The 25,815-nt window shown below is 38.2% G+C and overlaps 2 protein-coding genes across 4 annotated transcripts in view; both read left to right on the forward strand.

Annotated features, from left to right (window-relative positions):
• Nucleotides 1–687: 687 nt before the first annotated feature.
• ndufb8 (NADH:ubiquinone oxidoreductase subunit B8) lies at nt 688–3,478 on the forward strand. The gene is made up of 5 exons (XM_079596040.1): nt 688–850; nt 1,313–1,439; nt 1,549–1,648; nt 1,824–1,979; nt 3,315–3,478. The coding sequence occupies exons 1-5, from the start codon at nt 730–732 to the stop codon at nt 3,405–3,407; spliced, it is 597 nt and encodes a 198-aa protein (XP_079452166.1). The 5' UTR covers nt 688–729; the 3' UTR covers nt 3,408–3,478.
• Nucleotides 3,479–3,942: 464 nt separating this feature from the next.
• The window catches only part of sec31b (SEC31 homolog B, COPII coat complex component), a 35,042-nt gene continuing 13,169 nt past the window's right edge, over nt 3,943–25,815 (forward strand). For all 3 annotated transcript variants that reach the window (XM_079594700.1, XM_079594701.1, XM_079594702.1), the window contains exons 1-19: nt 3,943–4,024; nt 4,530–4,622; nt 4,745–4,868; nt 8,210–8,408; nt 8,786–8,881; nt 9,923–10,063; nt 10,841–10,983; nt 11,372–11,471; nt 12,426–12,587; nt 13,742–13,894; nt 14,151–14,363; nt 14,978–15,052; nt 17,102–17,188; nt 17,263–17,377; nt 19,693–19,871; nt 20,710–20,836; nt 21,184–21,329; nt 21,695–21,868; nt 22,666–22,788. In XM_079594700.1, coding sequence (XP_079450826.1) covers nt 4,544–4,622; nt 4,745–4,868; nt 8,210–8,408; nt 8,786–8,881; nt 9,923–10,063; nt 10,841–10,983; nt 11,372–11,471; nt 12,426–12,587; nt 13,742–13,894; nt 14,151–14,363; nt 14,978–15,052; nt 17,102–17,188; nt 17,263–17,377; nt 19,693–19,871; nt 20,710–20,836; nt 21,184–21,329; nt 21,695–21,868; nt 22,666–22,788 — 2,436 coding nt within the window. In that variant the 5' untranslated portion in view covers nt 3,943–4,024; nt 4,530–4,543. The remainder of the gene's footprint in view (nt 4,025–4,529; nt 4,623–4,744; nt 4,869–8,209; nt 8,409–8,785; nt 8,882–9,922; nt 10,064–10,840; nt 10,984–11,371; nt 11,472–12,425; nt 12,588–13,741; nt 13,895–14,150; nt 14,364–14,977; nt 15,053–17,101; nt 17,189–17,262; nt 17,378–19,692; nt 19,872–20,709; nt 20,837–21,183; nt 21,330–21,694; nt 21,869–22,665; nt 22,789–25,815) is intronic.

Below are 25,815 nucleotides of genomic sequence, written 5' to 3' on the forward strand. Positions count from 1 at the left end.
ATAATCATGTAATATATCATTACCATGCAGCTAATAAACTGAAATCACTGTAGTCTTTTAATATAATATGCCTTAAAAAATAATGACATAATTTACTAAATATATTTGTAAAATAATTTAATTATTCACGACAAAATTAAAAATATTAATAACTACCAATAAGAAAAGTAGACAATGTCGCCATCGTGTGGATGTCCTGTAGAAGTGCAGCTTTGAGAGAGAATAACATGTAGTAGTGTATGTTCGATTAAAGAAACACTGTTTTCTTCACAGTAATGAGCAAACTAATTAATAATGTATAAACGACACCATACTTATTTAATATACGTACATTTGGAACGAGTAACTTTATGTCATATTTACATATGTATTCATTTAGCAGACGCTTTTATCCAATGCGACTAGAACAATAGAATCAGTTAAACTAACAATATGACAACAATATGCAAGTGCTATGACCCTTCCAAGTTTAATCTAACGCAGTACGTTTATATTTTTATAAAGATAATAGATATATAATAGAAGATAAAGTGCTAGTATTAATGGATCAAGTGTTGGATACCATATAGAGACTTTATATTATACTTTATATAAAGCCCTTTGCCTTCACATTCATACAAAACAATGTCGAATTGTTTAAAAACATTTATGACATAATTAGTCATCGCTTTCTGCTGCAGTGTCATTGAGGCGTGTCCTCTGCGCAGAATCACTGACAGCAGTTCGCGCATGCGCGGTGTGGAGTGTCAGAGCGGCAAGATGGCGGCCCTCAGAGCGGGTCTCCTAACCCGAGCTCTAACTAAAGGAAAAACACCGAGAATCTCTGAAATTGTCCTCGGAACAAGAGCAGGTGCTGTCTTATACACATGCCACCCCCTTATTATGTGAATATACGCTATAAAAACAGTGTTTTATAGGATAGAAAGATGATAACCTTCATGTCAAGGCCGGTGAGCTAACAGGCTAAGCGAATCCATGATACTTCTTTTACGTGTTTGTAAACAAATGTAGTTCATTGTTAACTGCTTTGCATTTGGATTAATTATTGATTTGTTTTAAGTGCATTATAAACGAAGTGCCATTTTTTAGTCTTTTTAACAAATGTGTTTCTACTTACTTATTCTATGTTGTATTGTATACTGTAGGATGTCGTTTTCTTCATATTACAGATTTAATGAGGTCATTAAACTAGATAATGCTTAATATGTCTACATTTTACGTGACTAAGGTTGTCTGGAGAACACAGGTGTTGTAAATTAAGTATTGTGTGTTATATGGAGTCATTATAATGTTTAATGTTGTGTTTTTTCAGCCTCTGGCACTACGAAGGACATGCTGCCCGGTCCGTACCCGAAAACCCCAGAAGAGAGAGCGGCAGCGGCCAAGAAATACAACATGACGCTGGAAGATTACAAGCCCTTTCCGGATGACGGCCAGGGGCGAGTATCCGTCTAATGTTCACACACTTTGAATGAATAATGTGTTTTCCTACCTAAAGGTTGCATGGCTGGTGATGTGTTTAAACATGTTTGCACTGTTGTTGCGCAGGCATGGAGATTACCCGATGCTGCCGGACCGATCGCAGCATGAGAGAGACCCCTGGTATCAGTGGGACCATCCTGATCTGAGGAGGAACTGGGGAGAGCCGGTAAGAACCCCTATAAACCCTGGTTCATGCAAGTGACATCATTGCACACATCGACACTGGGTTTTACCTTCACAAAAACATTTTGCACATTCCAGCATGCACTCGTTTTCATTGCATTGCATGCTTTTTGACGCAGAGAAGAACTGTTTTGTGACGTTTTCTGTTTGTGTTGCAGATCCACTATGACTTCGACATGTACATCAGGAACAGGGTGGACACGTCTCCGAGCCCGGTGGACTGGAGAACCATGCGTAACTCCCTGCTGGGCTTCCTGGGCTTCATGGCGCTGATGTTCGGCTTGGGCGAGATGTTCCCCAGCTACCAGCCTGTGGTGAGTCGAGGGACGACGAGGAGCCGTTTACATGAAGTAGCGCTGTGAAGCGACTAAACGCATTCAAAATAAAAGTTTGTGTTTACATAATATACAGGTGCTGGTCATAAAATTAGAATATCATCAAAAAGTTGATTTATTTCAAGAATTCAACTTAACAGGTGAAATTAATATATTATATTACATGCAAAGTGAGCTATTTCAAGCCTTTATTTGTTATAATTGTGATGATTATGGCTTACAGCTTATGAAACCCACGAAATCAAAATCCTAGAAAATGAGAATATTACATGAAATCACACAGTAATAACATGGTCTTTGAACCAAGTTTTGATTCTTTTGGCAGTGTCGGCAGTAGTGTTTTCACGGTACCAAAATTTCAGTATTCGGTACCAATACCTGTGAAAATCCACGGTTCTCGGTACCAATTTCGGTACCAAAGCTTAATTTAGATAAAATTTGCATATTAAAGTGTATATCCATTTGTTAGATAACATTAGATCAAATGACCTAACAATAGTTATATTCACTGAAGCAATTATTCTCCTTGGGGTAATTAAAAAATTTAGCCTATTAATACATTTTTTAAATCAAAAGTTTTATCTGTTCATGAACAGTCAAGTGTTTGTATTAAATAACATTCACAATCATACATTAATGTTGTACAAATATATTAATCACTCAATGTGTTGTTAGATAAGGCATTAAGTAATGTTAATGAATGGTATCTTATTGTAGTGTTACCAACTAAACAGGAGCTAAAACGTGTTTTATTTGACTTGACTGTCCTTTAGTTTAATCCAAAACTGCGTTCATATTTAATTTTAAAAGGCCTTTTCCAAATGAGATGCAAAATTTGATAATTTTGAGATGCAAAATCCACTGTGCTTTATTAAATCCAGAGTCAACGTGGCCGTACACACACACACACATATTATGTAAGCAAAAACATTTATTTTGGATGCGATTAATTGTTTTACAGCCCTAAAATAAAGGGGAGTGTGTTATTCCTGCACCACTAGTGGCACCAAACGCAACTGCAGCCAAACATGTTTAGAGACGTTCGTTAATTTTACAGCTTTGTTTGCAAGTAATTACACAGTCTTTCCTGTGGCACAAAGCTTACTGGAATAGTCTGTCATTCTTTTTCTTTTATCACTTTTTTAATAGGGTAATTTGTGTTAGTCACTTGCAAAATAGTCTTAAAAACCAACATGGAAATTAATTGTGGATCATCATTCTGCCTGGAATTTTTTTGGATTTTTTTTAAATTATTTTTTTGGAAGTCCACAAGCTTTCCACAAATCTTATAAATGATCGTCTTTCTCTTTCCAGGCACCTAAACAGTATCCTTACAACAACCTGTACCTGGAGAGAGGAGGAGACCCGGAGAAACAACCAGAACCTGTCAATCATTATGAAATATAATGCTAGAAGCCTGTCTGTTCCATAACTTGTGTATATTTCTGTCTCTCTAATAAAGTTAACTTAAACTGAAAGCTTGTCATTTCTCATAATGCTTCTACTTTTCATTCAAATGAGACTTATTTTTTATGATGTGTTCCAGATGCATGCATTCATTTCATATTTCAAATTTAACTTTTATTTTCAATAATTTATTTATATATGGCAGTAAAGTAGGTCTAAATAAAATTCCGTAAATACACCATAAAACTTCAAATCAATATAGTTGTGTATAATTCAAGTTTAGCTGGCTTTTTTACTTTTGGCTCTAGATTTGGGGATAAAATCTCATAAATATTAAATATATATTAAACATTTTGGATGGGCGCTATTGGCCTTATTTATTTTAATTGTATTTGTTTATATTTATTTTTGAAATGTTGACAACATGAGTAGAAAGATAAACCGAGTCTAACAAAATGGGTTTGAGTTTTAATCGTTTCGTACGTAATGTCCCTCGCCGGCCGCCGTACTGGACTACAATTCCGCACCGGACTACATTCTCCATGAGTGTCGCGAGGAGCGCCGCTGACTGAACTCTCAAGCACAGCAGCAAACGAGACTATTAATCACCAACAACCGTAAGTACACTGACAGCACTTAGCATAATTTATCGTTTTTAGGACAAACTCGAGATTTTAATGTTCTTTTGTGTGTGAGTGTGTTCTGATCGGTGTGTTTGTGTGTTTTGAAGCGCAGATAGTGAACAGCAGGTTGATGCTAATGCTAACGCTAAGAGCAGCTGATCAGCAATAAACGTGATTATAAACACATACTTCTGCTCTAAATGAACTCCACGCGACATTTATTACACATATACTTTAAAAGGATGACAACATAATCTGAGAATACAGATCGTTTGATTCTGAGAAATAATGAATGCTGTGTTTCACACACTCATACCCGAGTCAGTTTGTGATTTCTCTGAGGATTATTGCGGAAATGTGTTAGCACTTACTGTTATCTGACATAATATTAAGTCACTTACAGGGTCTTTAGGGTGATATGGCATTGTTAGTGCAGAGGAATGTCATTTAAGTTAAGTGCTGACAGGTACATCACATCATGTTCTTCTTGTCCTTCCAGGAGTTTGGAGGAAGATGAGGGTGAAGGAGATTCTCAGGACGGCCTCTCAGGCATGGAGTCCTGCGAGACAGCACCCCACATACCTGGCCTTAGGTATACAGGTGTATATGTGTGTGTGTTCACCTGTCAGCCAGTGTACAGCAGTGGATGACAGCGAGTTTCATTCAAAATGCTTGAATAATAATCTCAGTTTCTTCACTTTTTCATGTCCCCAGGCACTGCGGCGCAGCAGTTAGACGCGTCCTTCAACACCAGCTCCGTCCTGGAGATCTTTGAGATGGATTTTGCTGATACATCCATGGACATGAAGCTCAGAGGAACTCTGCCCACCTCCAACAGGTGTGTTTCTGTACACGGTGTGTTTCGGGAACGTGTTTTAATGTTTTCTTCCTCTGCACCAAGATCAAAAATACTGTGAAAATTGTGACATATTTCTAGAATTTAAATCATCAGTTTTCTATGTGAATACACAGTAAAGTGTCATTTATTCCTGTGATCAAAGCATCATTACTCCAGTCTTCAGTGTCACATCTTCAGAAATCAGTATAATATGATGATCTGATGCTCAAGACACATTTATGATTATTATCAATGATGAAAACAGTTTTGCTACTTCAGATTTCCTCAAGTTTATTTTTATTCATAAAAGAACAGCATCGTCTAACATTATAAATGTGTTTATTGTCACTTTTGATCAATTTAATGCGTCATTTGCTGAATAAAATATTAATAAATACAAAATTAATTAAAAAAAGTTCATATATTGACCCAAAATTTTGAGTGTTAGTGTAAATACATACATGCTTTCTGTATGCATAGAATTCCTTATAACTTAAATCATCTGGAAGTGTTTCTTTTCTTTTTAAACAGCAAAACTTTGCTTTTTAAAATTAAATTGAAAATGCACAATAACCTCAAACCCTACAATTGTGGCCGTGACTTTTGCACAACCAAACACGTCTCACATTTTCTTTTAAAAGCAGTAATTTAGCTAGTTTAGTTTTAACGACTGGGTGTGTTTAGAAGCTTTACCTTTATAATCGCTCTCTACACACTGAACAGAAAACATTCATAAGCCACTACTTGATTTTGAAAGAAAGTGATGATTTTACAACAGTTTGTAGATGTTCTCTAGCTTCTCTTGAAACTAATTTATGTTTATGTTAATAACTTTCTTCCTCAGCAACGATTCAATAGCAGAAATACAGGTTTAACAGCAGCATTACTTTAGTGTCGTCATTCTGGGTTCTGCATGATCTAACACACACAAACACGCTTGTGTGAACATGTTTCTGACGGTGTGTGTCACTGATCAGTCTGACCTTTTCAGAGTTCACATTTTCTCACAATGGCATGTCGTTAAAGTGGCATTTCCAGTTTCTCAGGTGTTTAGTTCATGCAGTTGTCGGATTCACTGCAGCTGTTTTAAAAAGTCACTCGATATTCAAATATACTACATAATGTGTGTTAGGGTTGCAACCTTTGACTAAATTATGTTAGTTATCACTCATTTTCAACTAGCTAATTGTGCAAAAAATGCTAAAGTCACAATTTTGAGACATTTTCTGCGTTTAATGCATTAGCTTTATAGATAACAATAGATAAATAACAAAAGCTAAACAATTAAACAAAGATACACATTATATAGGCCTACACAGTGCTTTCATTTTAGGAGGAAGGTCCACTAACATTACTGTTCAGGTATGGTCTAAAAAGAAATCTAATAAAGTAATCAAATGTGAAATAACTAGTTTATCATAGATAGATTAATGCTTATTAAAGCTGAAGTTTTTCATTCAAGAGTTGTGTGATTTGCAGTATGGCGCAATCGTCAGCATGTTTATTATTGCTAAAATAAATAGCTGCTTCCCCTTTAAGACCGAGTGCAGATCTAATAGGCTCTACTGATGCACCATATTCTCCCAACTATTTCCATAACTACGTTCATTTAAGACATTAACTGTGTTTAAAGGGTTAGTTTTCCCAAAAATGAAAATTATGTCATTAATGACTCACCCTCATGTCGTTCTAAGCCCGTAAGACCTCCGTTCATCTTCAGAACAGTTTAAGATATTTTAGATTTAGTCCGAGAGCTTTCTGTCCCTCCATTGAAAATGTATGTACGGTATACTGTCCATGTCCAGAAAGGTAATAAAGACATCATCAAAGTAGTCCATGTGACATTTTTTGAAGCATCGAAAATAAATTTGTCCAAAAATAACAAAAACTACGACTTTATTCAGCATTGTATTCTCTTCCGGGTCTGTTGTCAATCTGCGTTGACGACTTCGCAACAGACAGATGGACAACAGACCCGGAAGAGAATACAATGCTGAATAAAGTCGTAGTTTTTGTTATTTTTGGACAAATTTATTTTCGATGCTTCAAAAAATGTCTAACTAACCCACTGATGTCACATGGACTACTTTGATGATGTCTTTATTACCTTTCTGGACATGGACAGTATACCGTACATACATTTTCAATGGAGGGACAGAAAGCTCTCGGACTAAATCTAAAATATCTTAAACTGTGTGAAAATTATTTTCATTTTTGGGTGAACTAACCCTTTAAGTGAATCTGCCATTTTGACATATATTTGTGTACATTTGACCGCACATGAAATGAAATGAAATGCTTTGTTAATATTATGCTAGATACCGGTAATACTTTATTTAGCATATCGAAAGAACTTGGGATTAGTGTGTTTATTCCTCAATGACGGCACTATTGTCTTCTGTTGAGTTGCATGAATTTAACTCAACTTTACACAGTTATTGATCTGAATAATGACACATTTTACAACAGAAGTTTGCATCATTGTTATTTTCCTGTTTATCACTGTAAAGCTGCTTTGAAACAATCCGTATTGTATAAAGCGCTATAGAAATAAAGCTGACTTATTCTTCGTTCAATTCACATTTATTTGTATAGCACCTTTCACTATATACATCGTTTCAAAGCAGCTTTACAGAAAATGCATGAGTCCATATTACAATTTATAGTGATCCGTTATCAGAGGAAACTGTCTAAGTTATGCGTTTCAGAAATGTACATACAAAAGCACAGTTAGCTAAAAAAAAAAAAATACTAATTCAAACAATTTAATAATTTAAGGCAGAAACAATGAGCTCATTGAAGTAATAAATACTTGTTTCTTAACTAATGATTGACATTTAGAAAAAGCTATAATTTAAATGATCAGACCCTGGACCGCAAAACCAGTCACATGGGTCAATTTTTTAAAATTAAGATTTATACATCATCTGAAAGCTGAATAAATAATCTCTCCAGTGATGTGTGGTGTGTTAGGATAGGACAATATTTGGTCGAGACACAACTATTGAAAATCTGGAATCTGAGGAGCAAAAAAAATTAAACATTGAGAAAATCTCCTTTAAAGTTGTGCATTTATGTTCACGATTGTGCTGCATTCACTCACAAAAATACATGTTTTATATATTTACGGTAGGACATTTACTAAATATCTTCATGGAACATGATCTTAATATCCTCATGATTTTTGGCATAAAAGAAAAATGGATAATTTTGACCCGTACAATGTATAGTTGCTATTGCCACAGATATACCCGTGCGGCTCCAGACTGGGTTTGTGTGTAAAGTGTCCTGGTGTGTGTTTATTTGTGATGATCTCGGTGTGTGTGTGTGTGTGTTGGCAGGTTTCACAGTCTGATCTGGGTGGCGTTTGATATGGACGTGACGCCGGGTTCATCGGGGCGGCTCATCGGAGGCAGTGAGAACGGAAGCGTGACCGTCTTCGGCCCGGACGCTATTCTCTCCGCGAGCGAAGACGCCGTGATCGGACAGTCCAACAAACACACGGGGCCGGTCCACGCGCTCGACTACAACCGCTTCCAGGTGGAGCTCGCGTCTCGTCGCGTCTGCACTGCTTTTCTTACTCAGTAATTTTGTCTTGTTTCCAGTCCAAATATCTAAAAACTCTTAAATCAAGATGCATTTACTAGATTAATGACATAAGATATTATATCAGGTTTTCCGGGGGAAGTACACCAAATTAAGTGAGTAGATACATTATTTTTAAGCAACAACTCACTTCATTTTTTATTATATCCCCAGAAAACAAGACACTATCTTATAGCGTTTTAATACTTAAGTAAATGCATCTTGATTTCATTTGTTTTTTATATTTGGACTGGAAACAAGACAAAAATACTGAGTAAGAAAAGCATTTTTTGCAGTCTGGTGACACTCATGTGTTGTTCCCTCTCTGTCAGAGTAATCTCATCGCATCAGGAGCCAATGACTCGGAAATATACATCTGGGATTTGAACAACTTCAGTAATCCGATGACACCGGGCACCAAGTCACAGGTGTGAACAATTGTTCTTGATTTGAAGTGGTTTGTGTCATCAGTGTTGGCAGTATCATTTGATGGTAAAGTGAATGCATTTGTCTCTCTGTTCCTTTAGCTCAATGAGGTAAGATGAAGGTGCTGGTGAGGGTGTGTGTGTGTGTGTGTGTGTGTGTGTGTGTGTGGTGTGTGTGTGTGTGTGTGTGGTGTGTGTGTGTGCGGTTTGGGTTTGATTAACCTCTTTTCTAGCATCTCTTTGTGCCCCTATTATGCTTTTTCAGATATGACCTTTCATTTAGTGTGTGATAAAGCCGTTTGTGAATGTGTTCAACGTTTTTGTCTCCTAAAAGAAAGAAGTGATTCTGAATCTGAACTGCTTGAAACGAGTCGTCAGTTATTCCAGTCTCACTTCCTAATCAAACTTACGTAGGTTTGTAACTCATTTGCATAATGCCAGCCTGTGGTCTTGATTGGCTGAGCAGTGTGTCTTAGCTCCGCCCTCAAACACTGTAGTGCATCTGAGACTGGAAGAGTTCGGTTCGTGTTGCTCCTGTCGAGAAGACGCTGTTTTCTGAGATTGAGACGGTAAAACCCTCGCCATCGTTTCTGTTCGCATCACTGTGATCAAGAGCTGAGATTCAGATATGATAATGAGCGTTTGCTTTCTGACCAATCACAGCAGAGCAGCTCTCAGAGAGGCGGGGCTTAGAGAGACTGAGTCCTTGATGGAAGTGTTTCAGAGACTGATAGAAAAGAGCTGACGCTGCAGTGCAGATTATGAGGACATTAATGTGTTTATGACTTTACATGCGTGTAAAACTATAGTAGGAGACTCTAAACAACATTATGAGCCTTTAATATTAGCTTAATAGGGGCACTTACTGACACTAAACAATGGTTTACTACCTAAATAAAAACTATTCTGAGACCATTCGTCGGCTGAGTGTTCAGAAGGTCTTTGCTGGGGTTTGTTGGTTTGGATGCTGAACTTCAGCTGGTGGTTTGTGGGAAAGTCTCAGACGTTGCGGTGGCTTTATCCGTGTGCTTGTGCATGTCGTAGCCGGCGGAGGACGTGAGCGTGGTGGCGTGGAACAGTCAAGTGCCGCATATACTGGCGTCCGCCAATCCCAGCGGGAAAGCTGTGGTCTGGGATCTGAGGAAGAACGAGCCCATCATCAAGATCAGTGACCACAGCAACCGGGTGAGAACGTCCACATCATCCACCATCATTTTTCACAATCATATTTCACCCCAGAATCCAAAAATTTTTACGATTTTTTGCATCTAAAATAAAAGTTTGTGTTTACATAATATATGTGTTTGTTATGTATAATTATTTTGTATAAATATAAATAAATATACATATATGCATGTATATATTAAGAAATATTTGCATGTATATATATTTATATATAAATAACACATTTTTATTAAATATATAGATGCACTATGATTGACAGATGCACTTTTATGATGGATAGATGCACTTTTATGATGGATAGATGCACTTTTATGATGGATAGATGCACTTTTATGATGGATAGATGCACTTTTATGATGGATAGATGCACTTTTATGATGGACAGATGCACTTTTATGATGGACAGATGCTCTTTTATGATGGATAGATGCACTTTTATGATGGACAGATGCACTTTTATGATGGACAGATGCACTTTTATGATGGACAGATGCTCTTTTATGATGGATAGATGCACTTTTATGATGGACAGATGCACTTTTATGATGGATAGATGCACTTTTATGATGGATAGATGCACTTTTATGATGGATAGATGCACTTTTATGATGGATAGATGCACTTTTATCATGGATAGATGCACTTTTATCATGGATAGATGCATAATTATATTTTTCTCAATTTTTTTTATGGATGTACTTTAGTACAGTACTTGTTGTAGCGCTTTGGGTATAAGAAAAGCGCATTATTAATAAAATGTATAATTTTTCTTGTCAGATGCACTGCTCTGGGATGTTGTGGCATCCAGATGTGGCCACTCAGCTGGTCCTGGCATCAGAGGACGACAGGCTTCCCGTGATCCAGATGTGGGACCTGCGCTTTGCCACCTCGCCACTCAAAGTCCTGGAGAACCACACCAGGTAGAGACTCGCTTCCCTAAAATCCACGTCTCTAAAGGTGTATTGGCACAGGATAAGTATTACCTGGTGACCTCTAGTCATTTGTAATAATTGCGGAGGTCGTCTGTGATCTTAATCCCGCGCGAATCGGCCTGCCTGTGATTTGTAAAGTAAAAATTCCCCCGCAGATGACCTCCCATATTTCACCGAACACCGAGGTCATGTGATAATATTAGTACCGTGCGAATCGGCATCTCTTTGGCGGGGTCGTTTATAATTTTTTCAAGGGTTTTGTTTCCTGTGCGCTTTATTATCCATCTTATCTAAAACACGCGAGGTCCCCAGATAATGCTAATCCAGTGCGAATAGGGCTAACCTGCACACATGTGACGTCCTTTTAATATTCCAGAGGAATCCTGTCCATCTCATGGAGTCAAGCCGATCCAGAGCTTCTGCTGAGCAGCGGCAAAGACAACCGGATCCTGTGCTGGAACCCGAACACCGGAGAGGTCCGTCCATCACAGCTGCGGCTTCATCACATTTACATGATATTTACGTCCATGCACTTCTGTCATAAAGGCCTTCCCTTGCGTTCATGATCAGTTCATGCGTCCCCTGAGGGTCGAACTGTGACGTGGCTTGCACCATCCTTTAGAGGTCACTAGTGTGTCATTTTTATGTGATTCATATTTTAATCTATTTTATGTCTATTAACATTTAATTTTTACAGACACTGTATTAACAAACAAAATCACAGTTTAAAAATATTACCAAAATTAAATGGATCTGTGAAATTATTCTAACAATAATAATACATTTTATATTATATATAATGTATAATAAAATATATCATTTTATTAAATAATCTTATCAGTATGGCTATGAAATAATAATAATAATTATTATTATTACTAAATAAATTAACAAGAAAAATTATATAATTAATAATTCTTATTTTACATTACATCTGTAAAAATTACAATTCATATTTATGTCTCCTATTTTCAAACATTAAATTTTCACAGACAGTATGAACAAACAAAATATGAATCTTAAAACTGATCAGTTTAAAAATATTACAAAATTAAATATATCTGTGAAATTATACTAACAATAATACGTTTTTATTTTATGTAACATTAAAATATAAATGTTATTATTATTGTTAAATTATATCATAAATAATCTTTTATCAGTATAGCTATAAAATAATAATATTGTTACTAAATAAAATATTGCAATTACTAAATAAAAACAAGAAATATTACTTCTTTAAAAGTATTTAAGAACAATAATATAATGATTATTTTATATTACTATTACATTACAATACTAATATGCATGGCTGTGTTAATTTCTTCACTTTCAAATGTTAATCCATCGAATGTTTATTTTGTCAGAATAAAATCATAGAAATCCTTTAGTGTGGGATCTGTGGATCACATGACCATCATGCCTTGCAGGTGATTTACGAGCTGCCGACAGCCAATCAGTGGTGCTTCGATGTGCAGTGGTGTCCCCGTAACCCCGCCCTCCTGTCAGCCGCATCCTTCGACGGGCGGATCAGTGTGTACTCCGTTATGGGTGGGCGTCTTCAACAGCACCAGCACAGCACAGTGGACCAGGTGCGCTTATGTGTGTGTTTTACACACTCTTTCCGAGGAACGTCGATCTGTTTGTGGCTTTAAAGGGAATGTTCAGCCAAAAATTTAAATTAGCCCATGATTTACTCACCACTCATTCATCTTAGGTGTATATGATATTATTCTTTCAGACGAATACAATCAGTCATATAAAGAGTTATATAGACACTTTTATGATGGATAGACGCACATTTATGATGGATAGACGCACTTTTATGATGAATAGACACTTTTATGATGGATAGACGCACTTTTATGATGTATAGACACTTTTATGATGGATAGACTCACATTTATGATGGATAGACGCACTTTTATGATGGATAGACACTTTTATGATGGATAGACTCACATTTATGATGGATAGATGCACTTTTATGATGGATAGACACTTTTATGATGATAGACACTTTTATGATGGATAGATGCACTTTTATGATGATAGACACACTTTTATGATGGATAGACGCACTTTTATGATGGATAGACGCACATTTATGATGGATAGACGCACTTTTATGATGGATAGACGCACTTTTATGATGGATAGATGCACTTTTATCATGGATAGACACTTTTATGATGGATAGACGCACTTTTATGATGGATAGACGCACTTTTATGATTGATAGACGCACTTTTATGACGGATAGACGCACTTTTATGACGGATAGACGCACTTTTATGATGGATAGACGCACTTTTATGATGGATAGACGCACTTTTATGATGATAGACACTTTTATGATGGATAGACGCACTTTTATGATGGATAGACACTTTTATGATGGATAGATGCACTTTTATGATGGATAGACACTTTTATGATGGATAGACGCACTTTTATGATGGATAGACGCACTTTTATGATGGATAGACGCACTTTTTTGATGGACAGATGCACTTTTATGACGGATAGATGCACTTTTATGACGGATAGATGCACTTTTATGACGCCTGATGGACTTCCAAAAAATATACCCTTTCACTGCCATTATAAAGCTTGGAAGAGCCAGGACATTTTTTAATATAACTCTGATTGTATACTTCTGAAAGAGAGTAAATCATGGGCTAATTTAAATTTTTGGATGAACTATCCCTTTAATCATCAGTGTCTCCTCTCTCTCTGTTCTTAGATCTCGGCTTCGTTTGACACCAACGACCCGTTTGGCACCGGTCAAGCTCTCCCGCCTCTGCTAATGCCTCAACCCACAGTCGAGACCACCATCATCCCTCCGCTTACAAAGCCACCCAAGTGGGTGCGAAGGCCTGTCGGCGCCTCTTTCGCTGTGAGTATCTCAGGGATATTGAGACATAATCACGATGAACAACATATTTAGAAACATATTTAGGTATTCTCCTGTGTTGGCATAGATTCACAAATGAGTTACGTTATCAAATCTTGTAAAATGGCGCACACTGATGAACATTATAAGCAACTCAAACTCACAAAGTGCAATCGAGGATTTGTTCCCGACTTTAATCGAGGAATCGCTCCAGCCTTAATTTCAAGAGTCTGACTGTACTCGTTTCTGTCTCGTCCAGTTCGGTGGGAAGCTGGTGACGTTTGAGAACCCCACAGCGCCGGGTCAGCCTCGACAGGTGCAGGTGAGTCAGGTGACCACCGAGACCGAGTTCCTCCAGCGCTCCAGCGAGCTCCAGGCCGTTCTGCAGTCTGGCTCCTTCACCAACTACTGCCACAGTAAGATCACGAGCGCCCCGTCTGACGCCGAGCAGGACATATGGAGGTTCCTCATGGTAAACATGCTAAATCCTAATGCCATTCCAGCCCGGTTTTATTCTGTGAAACACAAAAAGAGACGCCATACAACTCAATGAAAAGCTTAGTAAACACTGCCTTAAAGTGCTTCATATTGCATATATGTGACCCTGGACCACAAAACCAGTCAATTTTTGAAATTGAGATGTATATATCATCTGAAAGCTGAGTAAATAATCTCTCCACTGATGTGTGGTTTGTTAGGATAGGACAATATTTGGTCGAGACATAACTATTGAAAATCTGGAATCTGAGGAGCAAAAAAATGTAAACATTGAGAAAATCTCCTTTAAAGTTGTGCATTTATGTTCACGATTGTGCTGCATTCACTCACAAAAATACATGTTTTATATATTTACGGTAGGAAATTTACTAAATATCTTCATGGAACATGATCTTAATATCCTCATGATTTTTGGCATAAAAGAAAAATGGATAATTTTGACCCATACAATGTATAGTTGCTATTGCCACAGATACACCCGTGCGGCTCCAGACTGGGTTTGTGGTCCAGGGCCACATATATCAGTTTCTCAGGAAATGCTCGTCCTGTTCAAGTGTTTTTGTAATTGTTCTGTCGTGTTTTTAACAGGTGAATTTCGAGGAGGAAGCGCGAGTGAAGTTCTTGCGGCTGCTGGGCTTCAGTAAAGACGAGCTGCAGAGGAAGGTATCGACATCTGATCTAAATACGGGACAAAGGAGTGACACAGTTACCCACTGACACATCTTACCCCCACCTCATTATTTCACGTTGTGTTTTGCATGGAAAAATCCCAAATATAATCATGAAAATCCCTGGAATAAAACTATATGGGTAACACTTTACAATAAGGTTCATTAATTAATGTATGAACTAACAATGCACTATACATTTACTATATATATATGTTAAACTTTGTTAACCATACTTAATAAAAATACAGCTGTTCATGCTAGTTCACAGTGCATTTACTAATGTTAATGCACTAGTGTTGTCAAAAATATCGATATTTCGATAAATATCGATACTGAAATATCTGAACGGTACCAATACTAATTTCCCAAAGTATCGATACTAGCCAAACTTTCACTTCTCCCCAAAGTCGCGTTGACAAACACCACACGTGACGCACTCGTCTCATTCGCTCTGGTTAAATAGCAAAAGTGAAGTGAATGGAAAGATGGCGAGGGCGGCGCCCCCGCGACTGGCTTTGGTTGATTGATAAAGAACACCGCGAGCGGGCATGTCGGAGAATAGCGCGGACACGCGCTTCACACTGCGAGCGGGCATGTCGGAGAATAGCGCGGACACGCGCTTCACACTGCGAGCGGGCATGTCGGAGAATAGCGCGGACACGCGCTTCACACTGCGAGCGGGCATGTCAGAGAATAGCGCAGACACGCGCTTCACACTGCGAGCTGGCTGCGGTCACCCAAAAGATTGTTTGACAATCAATAATCCCTCACATAATTTTTTTAAATTATTTTATAGGTGAAAACAGACTTAAGGAACAGGCTCCAGGGGTACCATTTAGCAAGCATAGGCTACGCTCAGCATCAGGGGTGTTTGTTGTTTGGACAGACCTTTCCCCACTGCTAAAAACAATCCTAAACGAAACACTGTAACTCTTCTCATTTTAACTTTTCTGAAACATTAACCAAGATGGCCTAGTATTGTTGTTGATATGAGTCTGTGTTGTCTCGTTTTTTCACCGCAATTCTTAAAGTTAACATAATCTGACTGAGGAATCCGACAAGTAAATATTTTAACTGTGGTCAAATGTAAATTAACTTGTGCCTATTTAACTTTATTCAGAAAATAATTATTTAATTCTGCAATTTGCCTTCATTAGCGATTATCATCAATTTGATTACACAGATATGAATTAAACTAGACAGCTAGACAATGGCATCTCTGAATTCAATAATGAAATGCCTTTAACTAAAAATTGAATGTTTAATCTTATTATTATACATTACTGACACTCTATCCTCCAATTTGATACTGTTGAGTGCTTTTTTACAGTAAAAAGCAAAAAAACAGTTTTGGCCTACTACAGTAGGCTATATTTTAATCTTTGATTACAGTAGGTTATACAAATACAACGGGTCATGTTAGCCCTGGTCCAATTAAAAAATATTAACAGATAGAACTCAGGACATTTTTGTTCATGTAAAATATATCTCATTGTCATGTTCTAGAATTGTTATATTTAGCATTAAATCAATAAAAATACCCCCTTAATATTGTGGCAGTTTTTTTCTCTGTGGTATCGAAAATGGTATCGAATATCGATATTTTTCAAGGTATCGTATCGAAGTTATAAATTGTAGTATCGTGACAACACTATAATGCACTGATTTTAACTCATGTTAATGCACTGTGATACAAGATTTTAATAAAATATTAGTAAATGTTGAAATGAACAAAGATGAATAAATGCTGTATAACTGCAGTTCATTATTAATTCATGCTAACTAATTTATTTAACTAATGTTAACTAATGAACATTATTGTAAAGTGTTACCACTAAATGCATGTTTTTCAGTGACATGTTTTAAGTGTGTGTGTATTGTGATATGTCAGTATATCCTTCAGGAGATTTTAATGCCAGGCTGTCGTTGAAAATAACTTGTTAGTGACTTGGCTTGTTAAATAAAGGTTAAATTAAATGAAACATGATCTTGCTCTGTGAGAGGAACGGACCCACATGTGTTCATTTGTGTATTTGCACAGATCTCGGCGTGTTTGTCGAGGAAGCTTCAACCCAACGGTTTCGACGTGAACGATCTGGCTGAGAAGATGCAGACTCTTTCTGATCAGGTCAGCTTCAGTCACACGCTCACTGCTGTGTTGTGTTGGATTAAGAATGATGATTGAGTTTCTCGTGTGATCAGAGAGCGGATGAGTCTGCAGACGGCTCGTCGGGTCGGGAGTCTCCTGCGGATTTCTTTCATCAACTACCGAAGAAAGAGAAAGACAAAGAGCCGTTCCAGATCCCCGTGTCCTCAGGCGAGCGTCTTCTAATCACATGCACAGAAATAACTAGGGCTGCCCTCGACTAAACATATCTGTAGTCATTCATTTAAAGGGTTAGTTCACCCAGAAACTGTAAACTCTGTCAGTAATGACTCTCCCTCATGTTGTTCCCCGTCAGACTCTCGTTCATCTTCAGAAACACAAATGAAGATATTAGTGATTAAATCTGAGCGCGGTCTCACTCCTCCACAGGCTTCTGTTGTAATCGAAACTTGCCGGCCCAGAAAGTTAGTAAAGACAATGTTTAAAATAGTCCGAGTGACTACAGCGGCTCAACCTTAAGCTTATCAAGCGACGAGAATACTTTTTGTGTGCAAAAATAACAACTTTATTCAACCATCTCTTCTCGTCCATGTCATTCTCCGAAGCTGTTGATGTCAGAACGGAGGCTCACTATTGGCCAATATCACACACATGACCAGCGTCGGCCAATAGTGAGCCTCCGTTCTGACGTACAACCCAGAAGCGCTGCGCTGTTACACTACGAGAACTCACTCAGAGGAACACACAGAAGAACATCAAGAGTTTGATAGTCATTATTTTTGTTTGTTTTTGTGCACAAAAAATATTCTCGTCGCTTGATAAACTTAAAGGGGTGGTTCAGGATTTTGGACATCGGACCTAATTTTCAAGTTAGCCTGGTTGTTATTCATCAGTGAAGACAGTTTTCAAAAAATGTCATCCAGTCCATCCAGTTGCATTGTTTGCCGGTGCTAGGCTAGCGCGAGTCAACGGTATCAGCTAGCCTGCCATTTAAAAGCAGTTTTACCCACTCCACAGTACACCAAAAGCAAATAAATCATAACGGCAGACTGTCGATGTAAATGTCTGTTGAGAGAATAATGTTAGAAATCAAATTACTCTTGCATCTCAATGATCACATTACATTACATTTACAGGAACTAGTTTCTCGGCAGCGGCGGGATTTTACTTTGCTCCGGTTAGTAGTACTGCGCCGAAAAGTAAACACAGAACAGAAGCACACTACAGTCGGGACGTCTAGCTAGCTAGTAGTAGCCTTGATCAATGATATTGAAAAACATTTGCTTGTAAACGAAGGAATTGACAAAATGGTGATTCGAAATTGTACAAATAAACCAAATAGATGGCCACCAAAAAGTTTGCACAAATTTCCATTGAGAAATCCAGAAAGGAACCAACTGTGGCTTCTTTCTGCTGGCTTGGACAACAAGACACCGGCAGAGACTATACTAAAGTTGCGAATTTGTAGTGATCATTTTAGACCTGACGACTTTGAAAAAAAACCTTTCTTTGTCCCTTTCATAACTGATAGAATGACAATGACAGCGTTAGTGGAGATAACGTTAACTTACAGTTCTGCCCTTTTAGCATCTCGATTAGTTCTTCGTCTGTGTGTTCCGGCTCATACATGTACGGTTCGTTGAATAAAACACATTCCTCGTCTCCAAAGTCTGAAACATTCAAACCCTTTAAAGGATAATTCTGGTATTTAACACCTTGAGTCTATATTGTAGTTTGTTTTGGATGAACAAGAGTGGTGGACAACATTTTTTTGACAATGGTTCCTCTCTCGAGTTTTTGACTATAAAAGAATTGGCCATGGACCCATTTAACATTGGAGTCAATGGGCATGTCCGAAAATGTCATTAAAACAGCCAATAATGTTCGTTTACAAAACTGTTAAACTCACCGAGTGGTTAGTGATGTTAGTTGATGTTCCAGAAACAAAAAGTGTTGCGAAATACAGTTTCTGTCGTGTTTTATTCGTCATTTTGTAAAATCCTATTGTTGAAAAAATAGTTCCACTATAACAAAATAAACGGATTGGAATCATATATTGCGACGATATATTGTTTATAATCATCAACGAACACCACTAACCACTCGGTGAGTTTAACAGTTTTGTAAACGAACATTATTGGCTGTTTTAATGACATTTTCGGACATGCCCATTGACTCCAATGTTAAATGGGTCCATGGCCAATTCTTTTATAGTCAAAAACTCGAGAGAGGAACCATTGTCAAAAAAATGTTGTCCACCACTCTTGTTCATCCAAAACAAACTACAATATAGACTCAAGGTGTTAAATACCGGAATTATCCTTTAAGGTTGAGCCGCTGTAGTCACTTGGACTATTTTTTTTTTTCTTAAATGAACATCAGTCAGAAATTAAGTGTTAACAGTGACATGTTTTAGACTAATACAGTTTTGGTCGACTAACGGTTGGTCGATTATTAGGGGGCAGCCCTAGAAATAACTTTATGATTTTGATACTTATGGTTTGTGATTGTGGTGTTGTGAGCAGACACGGACGGGCTGATCAGCCAGGCTCTGTTAGTCGGGGACTTCGAGGGCGCCGTGGATCTGTGCTTGAGTGACGGGCGTTACGCTGAGGCCATCCTGCTGTCAATCAGCGGAGGGGAGGAGCTACTGAAGAAGACCCAGCAGCGCTTCCTCACCCGCCAGACCAACAGCGTCTCCATGGTAACCGCTTATATCCGCTTATAACCGCTTGTGGAAACTTCCTCAGTATTCACTCTCCTCTGTAACTGGTATTTATTGTATCATAATTTTTTTTTGCATCAGTATTATCTTTATCATTATTAGTTTAGTTGCTATTTTTATTATTATTTTGAGTATTATTACTACTATTATAATGTTAATAATAAGATGATAATAATGTTTTTATGGTTATTATTAGTTGTTGTCATCTTTATTTTTATTATTATTACCATTATTGTTATTATTAAAATTAGTCATATTGTTCATATTATTATTGATATTTTAGTCATTATAATTATTAATGTTATTAATTCTTATTACTATTATTTTTGTAGTTGTTGTTTTAATTATCATTGTTATTATTTAAATTTACTATTATTAGTAATATCAATAAATAGATATATGATAATAATAATAATTGTTGTTTTTATTGTTATTATTAGTCATCTTGTTGATATCATTAGTCATATTTTAATAATTGTTGTTATTTTAATTATTATTATTTTGAGTATTACTACTATTAGTAGTAATAAGATAATAATAATAATAACGATGATAAAAATTGTTGTTATCTTGTTCATATTAATATTTTAGTCATTATAATTATTGATATTAGTATTCTTGATGTTATTATTATTTTTCTCATAATACATTTAATTTATTATTGCTGTTATGGTTATTATTATTGGTGTTGTTATTAGCCGTTGTCGTCTTATTATTATTATTTATTATAATATTTTAACGGTAAAGATAATAATAATTCTTCTTTTTTTTTTAATTATGTTGTAGTATAAGTATTGACCAGAGATTGTGTCCTCAGCTGATCTCGTCCGTGGTGACGCAGAACTGGTGTAATATCGTGCAGAGCTGTGAGCTGGAGAACTGGAAGGAGGCGTTAGCGGCTCTGCTAACCTACGCTAACCCAGAGGAGTTCGCTTCTCTCTGCGGTGAGATCACGACCACGAGTCGCCGCTCACTTGTGTTTCTGGAGAAATATATAGAGTACAGAAACTTAACCACAATCGAATCCGAATATCCTCCGTATATTCCTTATGGAAACAAAAAACGAACTAAAGTTATAATTCCTTATGCATGTATGAATATGTATGTATAATTAATAACTGCAGATGTACACATACACAAATATACTGTACATGCAATCATATGCACATCTCCCTCCCTGTAATAGTCTTAATCACTCTGCTACTGTTGACAAGCTAGTTTCTGCATTACTGTAAGCATATATCAGAGTGTGTGTTGTTTTGGAGTGATTGACAGGTGTGTGTGTGTGCAGATACTCTGGGAGCTCGTCTGGATGCTGAAGGCTCAGAGAAACACCGTCTGCAAGCCTGTCTGTGCTTCATCTGCTCCGGAAACATCGAGCGTCTGGTGGAGTGCTGGACGGCACAGAGAGACTGCTCGTCTCCGCTCGCGCTCGAGGTCACCATCTCTCACACACACACACACACACTTATATATGCATCATGATTCAATTCACATTTATTTTTATTGCGCCTTTCACAATACACATCTGCTGCGTCCCAATTCGCCTACTTATACTACAGTGTGTAGCAAAAGAGAGTAGGCAAGCTTTGGGACATACTACTGTCCTCTTTAACATCTTTATGGACGCCTCTGTCGCTTAGCTGTGTGTGTCCTGTTAGCACAGTTAGCTAAAAATGTATTCATTTAAACAAAATAATAATTTAAGGCAGAAACAATGAGCTCATTAAAGTAATGAATACTTGCGTCTGTGTGTGATGTTGTATCCTGACGTCTGTGTTCTCGTGTGTGTGTGTGTGCAGGATCTGGTGGAGAAGGTGATGATCCTGCGGAGGTCGATCGAGCGTCTGCGTAACAGCGAGGTGTGTGTGCGAAGCTCAGCACTGACGGAGAAACTCATCCAGTACTCCAGTATACTGGCGTCACAGGGCAGCTTGAACACCGCGCTCAACTATCTGCCCGACGACTCCGAACAGGTACACACACACACACACACACACATGTGCATACATATAAAAACACTTCAAACTTTACACCGTGTCCTAACCAGGCGCGATGCGATAAGATTCCAGCGACAAATAACTAGACGCGTCGTGACTGCGAGATGCATAAAAATCAATCAAAACCAACAGCCAATCAGAACAGCGTGTGGGCGGAGTCTCGCGGCACTTGCAAGAAAATTAATAAGTAGCTACATAATCAAATTCACAAATATTACACCATTTAAACATTATTCAAACACAGGCTACTGAGTTACTAAAACAATCTTTGTCAAATAATACACTTGTTTGTTCACAGTTTGAACATTCTTGTTTCCATTTGTTTAATTTCCAGATCTGAGGTGAATTATCCATTGTTGCTTTCACAGCTCAAAGCTGGAGCACTAAATGATATTCACAGTCACATGACACGCTTTTAACATTAAATAAAGCACATAAACAGTGCCTGAGATTATCATTGCCACACTTTGTGTTTGTTGTTCCAGCGTGACGTCAGAAAATAGAAACCGTTTCTAAAATAGAGTCGGCGTGTGTCGCGGCTTGTTAGCACAAAAACTCTGATTAACACGGAAAAGACGCTTTTATCGCGCGTCGCGTGTAGTTTGGACACGGTGTTATACACAAGCTACAGCTTTCCTGTGGCTCAAACAATAGAGCATTGACGCTTGCAACGCCAAGGTCATGGGTTCGATTCCCAGGGAAAGTAAGAACTGATAAGAATGTAAATGTGTGTACCATGCATTAAAAGTATGTTTTGTGTGTGTGTGTTCTAGGTTGCTGTTGGGATGTTGAGAGACAGACTGTCGCATGCGAAGGGCGAGATGCAGCAGAGACAACACCCGTCCACACCAGCAGGAGGCGCTGCGAACACACACACTCCTCCAGAACACACACAGGTACAGAGACAACACCCGTCCACACCAGCAGGAGGCGCTGCGAACACACACACTCCTCCAGAACACACACAGGTACAGAGACAACACCTGTCCACACCAGCAGGAGGCGCTGCGAACACACACACTCCTCCAGCACACACACAGGTACAGAGACAACACCCGTCCACACCAGCAGGAGGCGCTGCGAACACACACACTCCTCCAGCACACACACAGGTACAGAGACAACACCCGTCCACACCAGCAGGAGGCGCTGCGAACACACACACTCCTCCAGAACACACACAGGTACAGAGACAACACCTGTCCACACCAGCAGGAGGCGCTACGAGCACACTCACACACTCCTCCTGCACACACACTCCTCCAGAACACACACAGGTACAGAGACAACACCTGTCCACACCAGCAGGAGGCGCTGCGAACACACACACTCCTCCAGAACACACACAGGTACAGAGACAACACCCGTCCACACCAGCAGGAGGCGCTACGAGCACACACTCCTCCTGCACACACACTCCTCCAGCACACACACACACACACTCCTCCAGCACACAAACACACACTCCTCCAGCACACACACACACTCCTCCAGCGCACACACACTCCTCCAGCACACACACACACACACACACAGGTGCAGTTCACTCCAGTACAGTCTGTCGGTCTGTGGTTATGATGTGCACGCAGTCTGCTGATGGTCATCAGACACTGTTTGCTTTCCGATGGCCTGATGTGTGTGTTGTGAAAGCCGGCGCTGGCATACAGTGTGTCTGCTGTTTGCGAAAGGGCGTCTCGCTCTGATTTACAGTGGATGTGTTTGCGTCATCCTCGTGTTTGAGGGTTTCTCCGGTCTTCGGGGAGTTTGTGCTGAAGCTGAATAAGGTTATAGTTTCACAACACACATTTGTGACTTTTAAATATCATTATGAAAACCTTGTTGTGTAAACATTCATACTTGCACTGGTTCAAAACACACCAGACAGTCTCTTAATAATAGTGTTAGCATTCAGACACTGTTATAGTTTTTATTAATATTTTGGTTTTTATTTTTTATATGTTTGCGGTTTAATTTTAATTCAAATATTAGTACTTATAGTTAAATTAAATGAAAACAAAAAATATAGCCTTGGCTGAAATAAAGTAATATTATGTTAAAGTAAATGTTTTTATGGTTTTAGTTAATAAAACTATAATAACTGTTGTGATTATTACTTTATCAACTTGTCACATGATATGGGATTCAACCCCAAATTCAGGAAAGTCGGGACATTTTGTAAAACACTATAAAAATCTGTGATTTGTTAATTGACTTGGAAGTACAAATTAAATATATTCAATGTTTTCACTGGCCAAATTAATTGTGTTTTGTAAATATAAGCAATTTTTTATTTTGATGCTGCAACACACAGCAAAAAAAAGTTGGGACAGAGTCAGAATAAAAGTGATAAGATGATAGAATATCAAGTTAAACTCTTTTGAAAGAGTCCACTATTAGTATAGTAGGTGAGGGTATCATGATCTCCGTCTTTGAGAGCAAACATGGGTCATGGCTCATCACTTTGTGCCAAATTTCATAAGAGAATTGATTTAAAAAAATCATATTTCTCAATGCAAGATTGCAAAGTATTAAGGTCTTTCACCATGTAACATGTGTGATATTGCCCTGAGAAATCTCAGTCTGTGTAGGGCAAGGCAGGAGACCTGTTGTATGCGTGACCTTTGACCCCTCAGACGGCACTGCGTGAGAAACCATCATGCAACTGTGTTAAATACAGACACATGTGCGCAGGAGTACTGTGGAAAACCGTTGTCATGTAACTAGGTCTGTCAAACGATAAAAATATTGAATTGCATTAATGTCATAGTTAACTCGCGATTAATCGCACATTTTTATCCTATTCTAAATGCCTCTTGATTTCTTTTTGTCCCATTATTTTCTCATTTTAATGCTCTTATCAACATGGAAAAGTGGATCGTCTTGCTTTGTGCAAATGTTTTTTATTGAAAACAACATATACTGTGTTCAATTTCACACTAACATTCTCACTTGGAGCAAATAATCTCACACAATGTAACACTGTCCATCAATAAAAGGGTGAAAGAAATACTGACGAGTATGACGAGTGGGCGTAGAAACTCATCAGCGGTGTGTGTGTGTGTGTGCTTGACCATCAAGTGGTGTTTAGACTGGACGATGATCGCTCAGTTCACAACGACACAACACACAGATCACTGGTCTTGTCAATTGAACCATTTGGCAACTTTTTAAAAGTAATTTTTCCGTTCAGAATCTTAATGGCATCCATTTCGGCGTCTTGCGCTCATCATTCATCCACTCAAAACGTAACGTTAAAGCGGGTCGCACACTGGACGAGAAGCGCAGCGCCTCATATTTAAAATTCGAACACATTCTCGATGAGTGTACACACACCGGCGGCGCCATTCTGAGTTTTTATTGCTGGCCATAAACTGAGAAAGTGCGCGTCCGATGTGCAATACGAGTTGTATCCCGCCCCTCCCGCTGGAAAGCCAATCATCTGCTTTTAACAGTCAAGCCGGGACACATTTAAGCCTATCGTCTGGTTCCACTGACGCATTGAGGTTTCGTCTGTTGGTGTCGTAAACCCTTGCGCAGGCGTAGTAAAAGTATAACCTGTGGGGAAAAGGCGTTTTAAACCTTATTTTGGGGCAAACTTATTCAGCGATTTTTATCATATTTTACTGCTGTTTCTACACATGCAGTTTGTATGTCCCGGTGACCAGTGAGAGTGCAGCTCTGACTCTCTGCCCATTCATTTAGATAGCCTGGTCTTGTTAGTCCGAAATAGCTGCCTGGAGGTGTTGCCAAGATGAATTATTAATAGATTACACATACAATTTTAGTTGATCAATTATTTTTACGCACAGTTTAAAGGAATAAATATATAAAAGGTGATATAAATACGCTTTAGAATCAATAGATGAAGCTATAAAATGACCATGAGCTTAAATGTTCAATTCTCTCTATACCTTTATCAACTG

Source organism: Phoxinus phoxinus (genome assembly GCF_949152265.1).
Source record: "Phoxinus phoxinus genome assembly, chromosome: 21".
Taxonomy (NCBI): domain Eukaryota; kingdom Metazoa; phylum Chordata; class Actinopteri; order Cypriniformes; family Leuciscidae; genus Phoxinus; species Phoxinus phoxinus.

Bases quoted from the DNA above. Each gene is read 5' to 3' on its own strand.
- ndufb8 (XM_079596040.1), top strand. From the start codon at position 730: ATGCGCGGTGTGGAGTGTCAGAGCGGCAAGATGGCGGCCCTCAGAGCG. The intron at 851-1,312 runs GTGCTGTCTTAT...GTGTTTTTTCAG, and splicing joins TGTCCTCGGAACAAGAGCAG to CCTCTGGCACTACGAAGGAC. The intron at 1,980-3,314 runs GTGAGTCGAGGG...TTCTCTTTCCAG, and splicing joins TCCCCAGCTACCAGCCTGTG to GCACCTAAACAGTATCCTTA.